This window comes from Bos indicus, chromosome 3 (genome assembly GCF_029378745.1).
Source record: "Bos indicus isolate NIAB-ARS_2022 breed Sahiwal x Tharparkar chromosome 3, NIAB-ARS_B.indTharparkar_mat_pri_1.0, whole genome shotgun sequence".
In the NCBI taxonomy this organism is placed as follows: domain Eukaryota; kingdom Metazoa; phylum Chordata; class Mammalia; order Artiodactyla; family Bovidae; genus Bos; species Bos indicus.
In genome coordinates this window covers 111841934-111856585 of record NC_091762.1, presented here as the reverse complement: position 1 = coordinate 111856585, position 14652 = coordinate 111841934, and the positions used below count along the sequence as shown (strand labels likewise).

Sequence of the window (14652 nt, the reverse complement as noted above, 5' to 3'; positions counted from 1 at the left end):
CAAGATATATTCTTTTGCTCCACCAACTATGGCCTTCCTCCCCTCGCTTTAAATGGAGATCTATTTGGCTGCCATTTTTACATTAATAGCTAATAACAACAGTAATAGACGATATCACTCTAATGGCAGAAAATGAAGAGGAACTAAAAAAAACCTCTTAATGAGGTGAGTTGGTCCAAAAAGAAGGTTGAGCATTGAAGAATTGATGCTTTGAATTGTGGTGCTGAAAAGACTCTTGAGAGTCCCTTGGACTGCAAGGAGATCAAAGCAGTCAGTCCTAAAGGAAATCAACCTTGAATATTCACTGGAAGGACTGTTGCTGAAGCTGAAACCCCAATCCTTTGGCCACCTGACGTGAAGAGCTAACTCACTGGAAAAGACCCTGATGCTGGGAAAGATTGAAGGCAGGAGGAGAAGGGGATGACAGAGGATGAGATGGTTAAATAGCATCAAATTCAATGGACATGAATTTGAGCAAACTCTGGGAGATAGTGGAGGACAGAGGAGTCTGGCATGCTGCAACTGATGGGGTCACAAAGAGTCAGACACAACTTAGCAAAGTATCTTTTATGGAGGTTGCAACCATGTGCCAGGCACTGTGCTGAGAACACTCATGGATGTCCCTGTTTGAATCTCTCCCCCTTCAGAGTGTTTCCTTGCATTTGCAGATGATGAAATGCCAGAGAAGTTGAGCGTGTGCAAAGCCACCCTTCAGTAAGTAGCAGAGCAAGAATTCAAATTCAAGTTGTGTCTGCTGCCACCGTCCAAGCTGTTACCAATCTCCTCACAAATGGGCAAGAGTTGGAGGCAATAATAAGGAATGAAACACCCAGGGAAGTGGTAGGCAGGGATTGCTGATGGTACTGCCAGGAGAGAGGAGCCCCTGAGTCACAGCTTTGCTTCTAGAATCCTCCAGTGTCCTTTACAAAGTCGTGGAAAGGGCTAGCTACTCTGTTTTTTGTTTGTTTTTCTTTTTTGGCCGTGCAACTTGTGGGGATATTAGTTTCCCGACCATAGATTGAACCTAGGCTCTAGTAGTGAAAGCCCAGGATCCTAAGCACTGGCCCACCAGGGTATTTCCCAGGGTTGGATCCTCTGAAGTCAGGTTCAGTTGGAAGAAAACATCCAGGGGAGGGCCATTCACCCGACAAATAGCTGCACTCTCCTCTCAATCCTGTTCTGATGGTTTGTTGCTTAAGAGGCCTGCCTGCAGTCTGTCTAAGCATGGGGTCCCCCTCTGACCCTTTAGGCATAATCTGCTGTAGGCATCACGCCTCTGCAGTTTTCAGGGTCCTGCGAAAAGTTTCAGGCCTGGAAGTGTTATTAGCTCCATGATACAAAGAAGAAAACCACAACACTGAATCAGTAAATATTAAATTAAATGTAAAATGCACCATTATGTCAACTTCATTAACTGTTGAATTTAGTAGTCATAAAAATTTCATTACATCTGATAACAGTCTGTAGGTTGGAGTTTTCTCACTGCACAAGATCTCCCAAGTAGGCACCAAGATTGGTGAGAAATCATAGCCAAACGTGAATTAAATAAATTACTCATGGCCAAAATTTTGCAAAAGCAAAATGACAAAAAAAAAAATTTCAATTTTCTTGTACAGCCAAAAAGTTCTATTTATGGTGAGAGGTGGGTGTGTTGAAAATATGTTAGCAGAGGAATAGGGCTTCCATGAGGAAGCTATGAGTCGAGAAAGAACATAGGCTGGGCCCACCTTTCCGAGTTCTCCATCCTGGCCATCTTTGTGTCTGCCATGGAAGCAGGTGAGGGCAGAATTTGGCTTGAGAACAGGTAAGGAGAGTTGCCTCCTCCTGAGGATTTCCTGGTTTCAAATAGAAAAACAAACATCCCAGAATTGTAAATAATTATAGTTAACATTCCTCGGGTACATAGCATGTGCCAGACTCACCATTATAAGCACAGCTCGTGTCTTATCTCAGTTGCCACAAAGCAACTCTAGGAGGTCAGTATCTTATTATCCCTATTTCACAGATGAGCAAACTGAGGCATCAAGAGGTGAAACAACCTGCTCAGGGTAATAGGGGTAGTAGCGGGTACCCTTTACTCACAAATTGAACCCACTGTTCAAGGTACTGAAGATACAATAGTGAAGCCTGTGTATGTGCGTGCTAAGTCACTTCAGTCGTGTCCAACTCTTTGCAACTCTATGGACTGAAGTCTGCCAGTCTCCTATGTCCATGGCATTCTCCAGGCAAAAATACGTGAGTGGGTTGCCATGCCCTCCTCCAAGGGATCTTTCCAACCCAGGGATTGAACTCACATCTCTTACATCTCCTATACCACTAGCGCCACCTGGTAAGCCCAGTGAAGCCTAGTGCCTGCCTGTTTTAGAGCTTGAAGTGAAGCAGTCAGTGGTCTTGGACACCATTTCACGTGCTGGGCACATAGATATTTATCAAGTTTCCCCCACACCTGCTGTGTAGCAGGCACTTCTGGAAGGCTTTGCTCGCTTCATCAGCCTGTGACAATGTGTAGACTAGAGGTTGTATTCATCTCCTAGCCCAGCTCTGTACCTTGCACAATCAAGAAAAGCTTAGTTGATGATTCGAGTCCATTCCTCCACCACAAAGCAATCTCCCCAGTACAGCTAAAGCTCTCCCTCTTTACACGTAGCACAGAAGCTGTTATTGAGAAACTCCAGTGGCATGCCCTTCAGTGTAATCTATAAGGAAACTGATACGCAGCACTTTTATGTGTCTCTTATGTGCCAGGCATTGTTTTAGGGACTTCTGTGTATTAAGGAATTACTTAGTAATAGAACGTGTACAGTGGTTCTACAAAATAGGTGTTCTTTATTGTCATCCTGTTTTACAGATGAAGAGATCAAGTGTTATGAGCTGAATGGTCTCCCTCCAAACTCAAGCGTTGAAGTCTTAACCCCTAGAGCCTCAGAATGTGAGGTATTATTTGGAGATAGGAAGTTTAAAGAGTGGATAAGGTAAAGTCAAGTCTTTACGGTGAGTCCTAATCCAATATGACTGGTGTTCCTATAAGAGGAGGAGATTAGGACATAGACACAGAAGGAAGACCATATGAAGACATGGGAAGAGGATAACTGTATGTGAGGTGACGAGAGAGCATCAGGAGGAACCAATTCTGTCCACACCTTGATCCTGGACTTTTAGCCTCCAGAACTATGAGGAAATAGATTTCTGTTTTCTAAGCCACCCAGTGTGTGATAGTTCATTGTGGCAGCCCCAGCAAGTGAACACACCAAGACATAGAGTCCTACCTACAGATACATTGCCAGAAAACCTGAACTCATAATTTGAATCCAAGTAGAGTCGGACACGACTGAGCGACTTCACTTTCACTTTTCACTTTCATGCACTGGAGAAGGAAATGGCAACCCACTCCAGTGTTCTTGCCTGGAGAATCCCAGGGATGGGGGAGCCTGGTGGGCTGCCATCTCTGGGGTCGCACAGAGTCGGACACAACTGAATCGACTTAGCAGCAGCAGCAGCAGACTATAAAGAAAGCTGAGCACTGAAGAATTGATGCTCTTGAACTGTGGTGTTGGAGAAGACTCTTGAGAGTCCCTTGGACTACAAGGAGATCCAACCAGTCCATCCTAAAGGAGATCAGTCCTGGGTGTTCATTGGAAGGACTGATATTGAAGCTGAAACTCCAATATTTTGGCCACCTGATGTGAAGAGCTGACTCATTTGAAAAGACCCTGATGTTGGGAAAGATTGAGGGCAGGAGAAGGAAACAACATAGGATGAGGTGGTTGGATGGCATCACTGACTCAATGGACATCACTGAGAGTTTGAGCAAACTCTAAGAGAAAGTGGAGGACAGGGAAGCCCAGTGCACTTCAGTCCATGGGGTCACAAAGAGCCAGACATGACTTAGTGACTGAGCAACAACAACAAAATTAAAATAGCCACAGGAGGCTAGTGACTACCAAACTGGACATAGCTTTCTTTTCACTGGTTCTAAGTATTCCACTTAAGTTTTTTTTTTTAATTGAAGTACAATTGATGTACAATATTGTATAAGTTACATGGATACAATATAGTGATTCATAATTTTTAAAGCTTATACTCTTTATTGTTTTTGTTGTTGTTGTTATTTATTGTTGTTCAGTCACTTAGTCTGACTCTGCACAACCCCATGGACAGCAGCATGCCAGGCCTCCCATCGCCCAAAGTTTGCCCAAGTACATGTCCATTGCATCAGTGATGCCACCCAACCATCTTATCCTCTGATGCCCTCTTCTCCTTCTGCCCTCAATCTTTCCCAGCATCAGGGTCTTTTCCAGTGAGTCAGCTCTCTGCATCAGGTGACCAAAATATTGGCGCTTCAGCTTCAACATCAATCCTTCCAGTGAGTATTCAGGGTTGATTTCCTTTAAGATTGACTGGTTTGATCTCCTTGCTGTCCAAGGGATTCTCAAGAGTCTTCTCCAGCACCACGGTTCAAGGGCATCAATTCTTTGGCGTTCTGCCTTCTTTACAGTCCAGCTCTCACAACCGTGCGTGACCACTGGGAAAACCATAACCTTGACTGTACAGACCTATGTTGGCAAAGTGATGTCTTTGCTTTTCAACACAATGTCTAGGTTTGTCATAGCTTTCCTACCAAGAAGCAGTTGTTCTTATCTCATGGCTACAGTCACCATCTACAGTGATTTTAGAGCCCAAGAAGAGGAAATCTGTCACTGCTTCCACATTTTCTCCTTAGGTTTGCCATGAAATGATGGGGCCGGATGCCATGATCTTAGTTTTTTTTAATATTTAGTTTTAAGCTGTTTTTTTCACTCTCCTCCTTCACCTTCATCAAGAGGTTCTTTAGTTTCTCTTCACTTTCTGCATTAGAGTGGTATCATCCACATACCTGAGGTTGTTGATGTTTCTCCCACCAGTCCTGAGTCCAGCTTGTAACTTATCCAGCCCGGAATTCCTTATTTCTTATGATGTGCTCAGCATATAAGTTAAATAAAGAGCTTCATAACAAACAGCCTTGTCGTACTCCTTTCTCAATCCTATTCTGTATAGGGTTCTCACTGTTGCTTCTTGAGCCTCATACAGGTTTCTCAGGAGACAGGTAAGATGGTCTGATATTCCCATCTCTTTAAATACTTCATTTATAGTTACTATAAAATGTTTGCTCTATTCCCTATGTTGTATAATATATCCTGGTGGCTTATTTTATACCTACCAGTTTGTTTCTCTTAATCACCTACTCCTTTATGGCACCTCCTGGCTTGCCTCTCCTCACTAGTAACAGCTCTTTTGTTCTCTGTATCTGTGAGTCTGCTTCTTCTTTCTTATATTCACTAGTTTGTTGTTTCTGTATTTCTTAGATTCAAATGTAAGTGCTATCATACGGTATTTTTCCTTCTCTTTCTGACTTATTTCACTTAGCATAATGCCTGCTGCAAGTGGCAAAATTTCATTCTTTTTTTATGGCTGAGTATTCCATTGTAGCGGAGAAGGCAATGGCACCCCACTCCAGTACTCTTGCCTGGAAAATCCCATGGACGGAGGAGCCTGGTGGGCTGCAGTCCATGGGGTCGCTAAGAGTCGGACACGACTGAGCGACTTCACTTTCACTTTTCACTTTCATGCATTGGAGAAGGAAATGGCAACCCACTCCAGTGTTCTTGCCTGGAGAATCCCAGGAACTGGGGAGCCTGGTGGGCTGCGATCTATGGGGTCACACAGAGTCGGACACGACTGAAGCGACTTAGCAGCAGCAGCAGCATCCCATTGTAGATATGTGTATGTTGTGTATGTGTCTCAAATCTTCTTTATCCATTCATGCATTGATGGGCATTTAGGTCACTTCATATCTTGGCAATTATAAATAATGCTGTTATGAACATTGAGGGTACATGTATCTTTTTAAATTAGTGTTTTGGGTATTTTTTGGATGTATACCCAGGAATGGAATTGTTCAGTCATATGGTAGTTCCATTTTTAGTTTTTGAGAAACCTCCATACTGTTTGCTACTTAAGTTTTTTGCAGACTCTTCTAGGCACCTCAGCTGTGTGTTTCAAGAAACAAGCCCCTGTCTTTGTTCCCTGTCCCTGTTGTATGGCTTTTTTTTTGCAATTTTTTTTTTTTTTTTTTTTGCAATCCTTGGCCCCTGCTGCCTGGTCTCCTGCTGAAAGGGAGAGAGAATAGAAGGAATGAGTGAGCTGGCTAACTTTCCAGAACCCGGCAGCCTGGGCAGTGCAGAGTTGACAGTGTTCTGCTCTAAGCACAGGTGTTAGCCAACCAAATACCAAGCAGCACAAACACTGAATGACATTTTCAGAACTATTAATATTTCATCAGAAATGATCACTTTCCCTTCAAATACACTGTCCTGAAAGGTTTTCTACATTCTTAACTATAATTTTATTCAGTCTAGGTCCTTGGAATTTTCCCCAAAGGAACGCATCTTCAATTTTATAATGAAAATCAAAAGGGAATCAAGCTTGAATTTCAAAATTTAGAGTCAATATTTCCAGGAACTCAGGCCCTCTGTAAAGAGCAAGACTGTGTATTGGGCACCTACTGTATGCCAGGCACTTCATAGAGTATCCCATAACTTCATCCAACACATATTTATGAAATACCTACAGTGTGGTGGAAATGTGATCTTCCTAATAATTTTTAACACCATTTACAAAAAAAGGACCCTTTCTCCATCCTTCTGTTTCATCTCCAGTGTTACCTTATCTATTCAAAGAGGTCTGCCTGGACTGTCATCTGAGGCTGCCACCCCTCTTCTCTCCAGTGCCTCACTTTGTTGGCTAGTTCCCATCAGAGCCCTTATTTCATCTATAATTATTACTTATTTATTTGCTCTGCTAGTTGGTGATCTGTTTCCCTCCACTAGAATACAGGCTTCATGAAAGCAAGGAATGTGCCAGCTTTTTCATCTTCATCCTTCTCCAGTGTCCAGCAACTCACCAGCAAAGAGGAGGGCTCCAGTAATATCTGGGGAATGAATGAAGGAGGGGAGAAGTGGAGAAAGTTGTTAGGGTCACACAGCTAGGAAGGAGCAGTGTCAGGATTCAACCCTATACGTTTTTGGCTGCCATCTCAATTCAAGCCCATGCCTCTTTCTTCTTTTGAGGGCTCTTCATCATCCTTTATTGTGGAAACACTGGAGGAACAATTATAGACTCCTGGGTTCAGAGAGCCCTGTCGGTTGCTTAAGGAAGCTTCTCCAGTGAGGGGAGGAGCCCACCCAGCTGCAAACAGCTTAGCTCCTCTCTGCACCCCCGCCCACCCCGGGGACCACTGAGCCCAGCGCTAGGGCAACCAGTCTTTCTCAGTAGCCTGGGGTACCTGGGTTTGAACTCCAGTTCCCCGCTTCTGGGTGGGCCTTGGATACACTCCTTAGAGACTCAGTTTCCTCAAATGTAGAAGGAGAGGACATAATGGTACTAATTTCATGAGGTTGTTCGGAGTGAATAGGACACAGAAACAGCCCAGCGCCAGGCACATGGTAAGCCCCCCGATCAAATGGCAATGAGGGGCGAAATCAGCGACTCAGGGGCAGCACCCAGGTGGGTGCGGAGGAGCGGCGGGCCAGGCGGGGGCGCGATGCCCTGGACTTCTAACGGGGGCAAGCGCCCTGGGGTCCTCCGGGCCCCGCCCCCACCCCACCGGAGGGCCAGGGGCACCGACCGAACCCTGGGCGTCCCGCGCACCTAGCCGTTGCGTTTGAAACCCACCAAGGAATTCCAGCGCTGGACGGGAAGGGTCCACAGGCAGGGAGCCACAGGCAGGCAATTTGGCCCAGCCGCCCCCCGGAGACAGTGCCCGTTTAAGGCTTAGGGACCCTTCCCCGACAACCCCAAAGCCCGGCGAGGCGGGGAGGAGGGCCGTGGCTGGTGTCTGCTGGGGACAGCGGGCGGGCGCTGGGCACTCGGGGACTGTTCCTGCGGGCGGGCGGCTGAGCGGCCGGGAGAGGGAGACCAGAGGGGCAGGTGGGGCGAGCAAAGCGGGGCTCAGCCGGGCGAGGGGCCTGGGAAGACCCTCCCGGGAGAACCCGATGGCGGGCTCCCAGCCCCCGGTGCCTCGCACGGTGCCAGGCCCTCACCCCCGCACCCCCCAGGCTTAGCGTACGCTGATGGACTGAGCCTAGGGTCGTGTGGCAACGGGAGAGGGCCAGGGCCTGTGGGGAGACTCAGCCCTCCCCCTCCAGCTGTTCCCAGATGTCATTCTGCCCGCCCAGGCGCCTGGTTCCTGAGCTCTGGGGGATTCCACGGTTACTAAGCTACTGGTTTTTGTTGACTTTTAAATATTTTCTTCTACGGGAGAGGGGGAGGGGGGCAAAAGTCAGGAAAGAGCAACTAAAAACAGATCAAAATAAGCTCCCCCTCCCCGCAAGAAAGCTGTCCTCCATTCACCTTTCAAACACAAACCAAGGGCCTCTGAACAGTCACCTTTCTGGACCAGCAGTCAGACAGAACTGACCTCCTTCCTCCCCATCCTCACTGCCCTTTCTGGTGAATGAGGGGTGGTGGTGGATGGTCATCCTGTCTTCGAGCCCTGGGTGGACAAAGGGGCTTCCGGAAAGAGAGGAAGAGGATGGCCAGTGGCAATGGGCTGGCTTCGTCCTCCGCCCTGGTGGCCAAGCGCCCCTCCGCCCTAGGCCCGTTCCCCAGATACATCTGGATCCACCAGGACACACCCCAGGACAGCTTAGACAAGACTTGCCATGAAATCTGGAAGAGAGTTCAGGGCCTGCCAGAGGCCCTGCAGCCCAGGACCTCCAAGGAGCAGCTCTCTGCCCCCGTGACTGGCACTCCAAGAGACAACGGGCTCAGCTTCCAAGAAGAGTGAGTGTGCCCTTACTTCACGCAAGGGAGGAGGGAGGAGATGAGGTCTGACTTTCGGGGCCTGGGGGGAGTGTTTTGACCTGTTGTTCTGCCTGGCTAAACCCTAAAGGCTGTGTGTTTTCCCCCACCCACCACGGCCCTTTGACAATCTTTACAGGAACAAAATGGTTGGGGTCCTGAAGTTACCTGGGTGAAGGGCCAGAACAGGACTGTATTTCTGCTGCTGTGCCAGCCCACTTCGAGGACATTTCTTGTGCAAAGGCGTAGGCAGTACCAAGGTAGATCCAAAGACCTTGAAAAACCACCCTAGCAAGGGAGAAGGTTCGATGTCTGCGGCTTTCCCCAGAGGCAACTAGAATATGCTTCTCCCCTCCCGCCCTGTAGAGCTAGGCATTGGCACAGATGAATTTGGTGGTTTTAAACCACATCTGGAATCCCCTAATACAGGGAGCAGCTGTCCCATTCAGCCTCCACAGAAGCCGCTGCAAGAGCGCACATCAAAATATTTACTGGGAAGGCATTGACATATTCAGAGGACATAATAGAAAATTAAAGTGCGGGAAGATGGCTGTAAATAGCCCGTTTCCTGGATGGGAAATCCTGTATCTGGGAAACACAGAGCTAAATGTTTCTCCACCAGGGCAAAGTTGGGCAGATATTGTTGGGGATGGATATATTAGAAAGGAGAGGGAGGAGCAGAGAAGAAGAAAGGACCTCGTTAGGAAAAGCAAATAAATCCACCGAGTTATTTATGTCACCTTCGAGCACTTGTTCACTGCTTTGCATCTTCAAAGTGGGCTGTAAACATTAATTAATCCTCCCAGAGTCCCAATGAGGCAGGTATTCGTGTCCCCATTTTACAGATGGATTAAGTGTTAATAATTAAGTGGTCATTAAAGACTAAGTGATAATTAAGTGTTGCCTGTTAAAACACATGCTCCGGCTCAGCTCAGAAATGCTCTGAAGTGGGGGAACCCTTTGGGCAATTATCAACTGTTTCTGGTTTCAGGGATTTCTACACAAGAGCTAGAAAAGGCAAAGTGTAACTGCTTCCCAGTTCACACTCCCTGAAGTCCGGCCCTTTGGGGGCTCATTCACTTACTACACATAAGGGTAGAAGGCACTTTGGCTATTGCTGCCTCTCTGCCCCTGCTCAGCAGGACATGGCTGGGATGGGAATGGCCTGTCTATAGCCAGACTCCTGCTATCTGGCCCCCCGGTGGCACTGAGACCCACTGCCATTTGTTCTGGGACAAGGACTGGGCAGGGGGCCTGTGGGGCTGTGCTCAGCTCTCAATGGCCAAAGAGCTGACTGTCCACTTTGTGACCCAAGGGTCAGTGGCTGTTTCCAGTAGCTGGCACCCTCTCTGCCAGGACTCACGGAGTTAGTGGAGACAGACTCTACTTCCAGTCTGCACTTGGCTGGAAAGTGAACCTGGCAAACCTTTGGCCAGTCCACTTGGCCTTGATTTTCTCATCTGCAAATGGAGGGTGATATGCCCTGCCCTGTCCACATCGAGTTGATAATGAGGATCAAATGTGATGGGGACAGGAAACAATCAGCTGCACTATCCCAGTGAGGCTGTCCCTAAATGCAGTTCTCTGGGCTTGGAGGTGTGGGTTGTTTTTGTTGCCTTCGATGATGCTGATAAATGCTAGAGTACTTCGGAGGCCACCTTCAAGTTGAGTGGCCTGATTTCTGGGTCCCAATCCCCACCTCAGCCAGAACTGTTCAGCTTTTATGGCTTTTGCTTACTGGAGTTCAAGAGTAAAGTCGCCAGTCCAGGTTCGATGCATGAGACAGGGTGCTCAGGGCTGGTGCACTGGGATGACCCAGAGGGATGAGATGGGGGTTCAGGATGGGGAACACATGTACATCCATGGCTGATTCATGTCAGTGTATGCCAAAACCACTACAATATTGTAAAGTAATTAGCCTCCAGTTAAAATTTTTTTTAAATCCTTAAAAAAAAAAAGTAAAGTAAAGGCTGCAGTGAAATAAAAGATTCTGCTATAAGAAAAGAGCTAGGAAACCATTGCCTTAGATGAATAAACGATATCATAATTGTGCAGCATCAACCAAGTAGAACACAATGAGCTATTCTTGAAATAAAGGCAGCTGCAATGGTGGAGTCAGATAGCTCTGGTTTCAGATCTCTTTTCAGCCCTGTGCCAGCTGCAGGATTTGTTTAATTTATGTGAGCTTCAGTTTCCTCATCTGCCAAATGGAGATGATTACTATGCATTTCATGGGGTTGTTGGGATGATTAAATGGGATATTTAAACATTCCCGGTAATAACTAGGATTTGTAAAAATTCCTTATAATGATGATGGTGATTTCTTTAAGCCCTACAATTATTACATGAACTGGGGACTATTTTTAAACTCCCCTTCTTTTTACTTTTTGTTATGCAAATGCTCAAACATGTAAAAGAGAATGGTATAGTGAATGTCTGTCAATCAACTTCATTAATTATTAACTTTGGTCCATTCTTGTTTCAATTCTTCCTCCCCTATTTTTCAATCAAATCCTTTTTACAGATGAAATAACTGGTTTGGAGGGCTTCATTTCTTGGCCTGAGGTCCTACAGTTAGGAAGTGGTGGAGTTTCTGACAACCAACCCAGGACCACCTTACCCACTCCCCCTAGGAACTGAGACATCCTTTTGGAAGGTCAAAATATTTGGCAGTCTCATGTTCTGGGTGGGCAAACATAGCTAACAGAGTTCACATCCAGGGAGCTGTCCAGCATATTTGTCAGACGGCTTCAGGCCCACAAGATAACCTCTCAGCCTCTCAGCTAATCTGTCTAGTGTTTCATTCGTAAACCCAGTTTGGGTTTTGGTAATGTTAATTGCTATCAAGGCAGCTAGACAAGTAAGTTCTTGAACTCTTATTAGCCAGAATTTTTTTTTATTTTGTCCCCATTTATCATGGAAACCCAGACATCTCAAGTTTGCAAGAGAACTTGGAGGCCGTTTTCTGTTGCTTGAATCCTTTCCTTGCCATCCTTGCTAGATGGTTATCCACTCGTACACTTTCTTAGATGAGAAGCTCACTACTTCCTAAGGTAGCCTTCCCTCTCTATGAAGCCTGACTGTCAAAAGATCATTTTCTTTTAGTGCTGAAATCTGTCTCTATCAAACCCGTTGACCTGGATTCTGCCCTTAGGGCTCCAAACCCAACCTATCCCCGCTTCTTCTCAGTGGCCCTTTTAGTTACTGAAAGATGATAACAACATCTTCCCTAGGATTTCGTGTCTTTGTAAGCTGAGTGTCTTTGTTTTTCTGAGCTTCCCTTCATGTTTGGTTCGTTTCCTGCCCACACTGCTGGTTCTTAGGGCAGTGCAGGAACCAGAACCAAGCACAACAACCCAGGTATGATCCAATCTGAGCAGACTGGCTTCTCCTCCTCTGTATTCTATATTCCTGTTCACGGCAATTAACACCACATTCACTTTTCTCCCCGAGCTGACTTCAGCCTACGAACACACTTCGAGTTCATTCATTCAATTATTCATTCAACACATATTTATTAAGCAGTCTACTGTGTGCCTGGCACTGTGCTGAGAGCTAGTGAAACAGAGCTGTAAACCAGACAAGGTCCTCCTTTCCTAGAGCTTGCGTTCAAGTAGGGGAGAGAAGCACAAAGTAAGTAAATAAAAGAATATAACTTTAGGATGGAAGAAGGACTGGTGTTCTAGTTGGAAGAAACCTATCGTAAGCACATTAAAATTAAACCAATAATTTCAGCTAGGGAGGAGTGAGCTTATGGAAATAAAACTGACAAAGTACTAAGGGGACCTCCTTTAGATGGAGTGGTCAGGGAAGAACTCTGAGGAGAGGCAGTCCTTTGAGCCAAGACCTGGATGCCAAGAAGGAGCCAGTCGGGTGAAAATCTAAGGAAGGATGTCCAGGTAGAAAGGAAAGAAACCACAGACTCTGTGGTGTAGGTGGGCTTGGAGAGGGACAACAGGGCTGGGGTGTGGTGAGTGATGCAGTGTGGCCCAAGGTGATATCAGAGACAGGCAGGCAAGGTCTCAGAGGCCTGGAGGACCTAGTGGGGAGTTCAGATTTGATTCTCCATGATATGGGTTACAGGACTCCTTTGGAGGATTTTAGGAAGTGGGTGTAACACGATTGCACGGACTAGTTTTTAAGGATGCCTCTAGCTGCTGTGTGGAAATGGGACAGGTGAGAGAGCAAGCTGGGAGGCCTCTGGAAAGATGCTACAGGAGCCCAGGGAGCACAGTGGTGATGCTGACCGGACCAGAGTGAGGGCAGTGACGATGGACAGAGAGGGGGATTTGGCTCATATTTTGAGGGGAACCAAAGGAGCCTGCTGATGGTTTGGGGCACACAGACAGAGACATCAAGGCTGAATTGAGGTTTTTGGCTTGAGCACTGGTTGGACAATTTACTGAGGAAGAAATGGAGAGAAATGGGCTGTGAGGGAGGAATCTGTAGTTCCATCTAATGTCAGTTTAACTCCACAATCTCATTCAGTCATCTTTTAATTAGTCTTAAATCTGGGCGAAAAGAATTGTGGAAAGTCACTTACTGACTCACATTCTAGGATTCCCTATTCATTCAGTTTCCCTGTTATTAACACTGCACAGCCTCATGATGGGGGTCTGGGGTTTGCTGTTGACTCTGTTGGCTGGCCTGTAAAATGGAATTTGCTCATGCCTTCATTTATGGAGTCATTCAACACACACTCACAGTCGCCTTCTGGGTGCCAGGCCCTGTGCTGGGTCCCTGGGATACACACATGACGAGGACAGAAAGCCATCTCTCTGAGAGCTGCCAGTCCAGGGGGTGGGATGGACACAGATTCCTGTGGCAGCAAGGGCATTCAACAGGTATTTGTTGTGGGGCTACTGCTTGCCTGGTGGCTCAGCTGGTAAAGAATCCACCTGCAATGCGGGAGACCTGGGTTCGATTCCTGGGTTGGGAAGATCCCCTGGAGAAGGGAAAGGCTGCTGGAATACTCCAGTATTCTGGCCTGGAGAATTCCATGGACTGTATAGTCCCTGGGGTCACAAAGAGTCCGACACGACTGAGCGACTTTCACTTCATTTACTGCTTGCCTGACAAAGTGTGAAAGGAATACAATGGCGAAAAAGATGGGGACAATCTACGAACTCCTACAGGGATCTTCAGTGTCTTGAGAAAGGCAGATCACAACATAATAGAGTAAAGGTCCTGGTGAAGTGCCAGTTCCATGGATGACCAGGGCTTGGGGTTCAGGGAAGGCTTCCTGGAGGAAGCTGGGGGAGATGAGCTGGAAGGTCATCCTGAGCCAGACCCAAATAGGAGGATAAGGCTACAGAAAGAAAGGAAATCCATTTAAGCATCTAAAAAACAAATGATTTCCTGGTTGGCAGACTTCAGAGGTATCTGTTGCGAGAAGAAATAGGGCTGTTTGGCACTTGCTGTAGTAAATCTTCACTGTTTGCACCCATCGGCCAGACCTCCAGGTGGGAGAGCCACTGGGACTTGGAACCCAAGGCACTGCCCCCTTTGAACTGCACTCTCAACAAACCAGCCCTTTGTTGCTGCTTGCGTGCATGCTCAGTCGTTCAGTCATGTCCTACCTTTGCCTCCCTACGGACTGTAGCCTGCCAGGCTCCTCTGTTCATGGGATTTTCCCAGCAAGAGACTGGAGAGGCTTGCCATTTCCTCCTCCTGGGGAATCTTCTCAACTCAGAGATCGAACCCACGTCTCCTGCGTCTCCTGCATTGCAGACAGATTCTTTACTGCTGAACCATTGGGAAGCCCCGTCCCTTGTTGCTACTTTTATTTAAACAGTAAGACAGCCACCTTTCCAC

General features: G+C 46.8%; 1 protein-coding gene across 5 annotated transcripts in view; it reads left to right on the top strand.

Moving 5' to 3' along the window:
* The first annotated feature begins 8191 nt into the window (after window positions 1-8191).
* The window catches only part of C3H1orf94 (chromosome 3 C1orf94 homolog), a 41857-nt gene continuing 35396 nt past the window's right edge, over window positions 8192-14652 (top strand). For all 5 annotated transcript variants that reach the window (XM_070786886.1, XM_070786887.1, XM_019958441.2 and 2 more), the window contains exon 1: window positions 8192-8820. In XM_070786886.1, coding sequence (XP_070642987.1) covers window positions 8492-8820 — 329 coding nt within the window. In that variant the 5' untranslated portion in view covers window positions 8192-8491. The remainder of the gene's footprint in view (window positions 8821-14652) is intronic.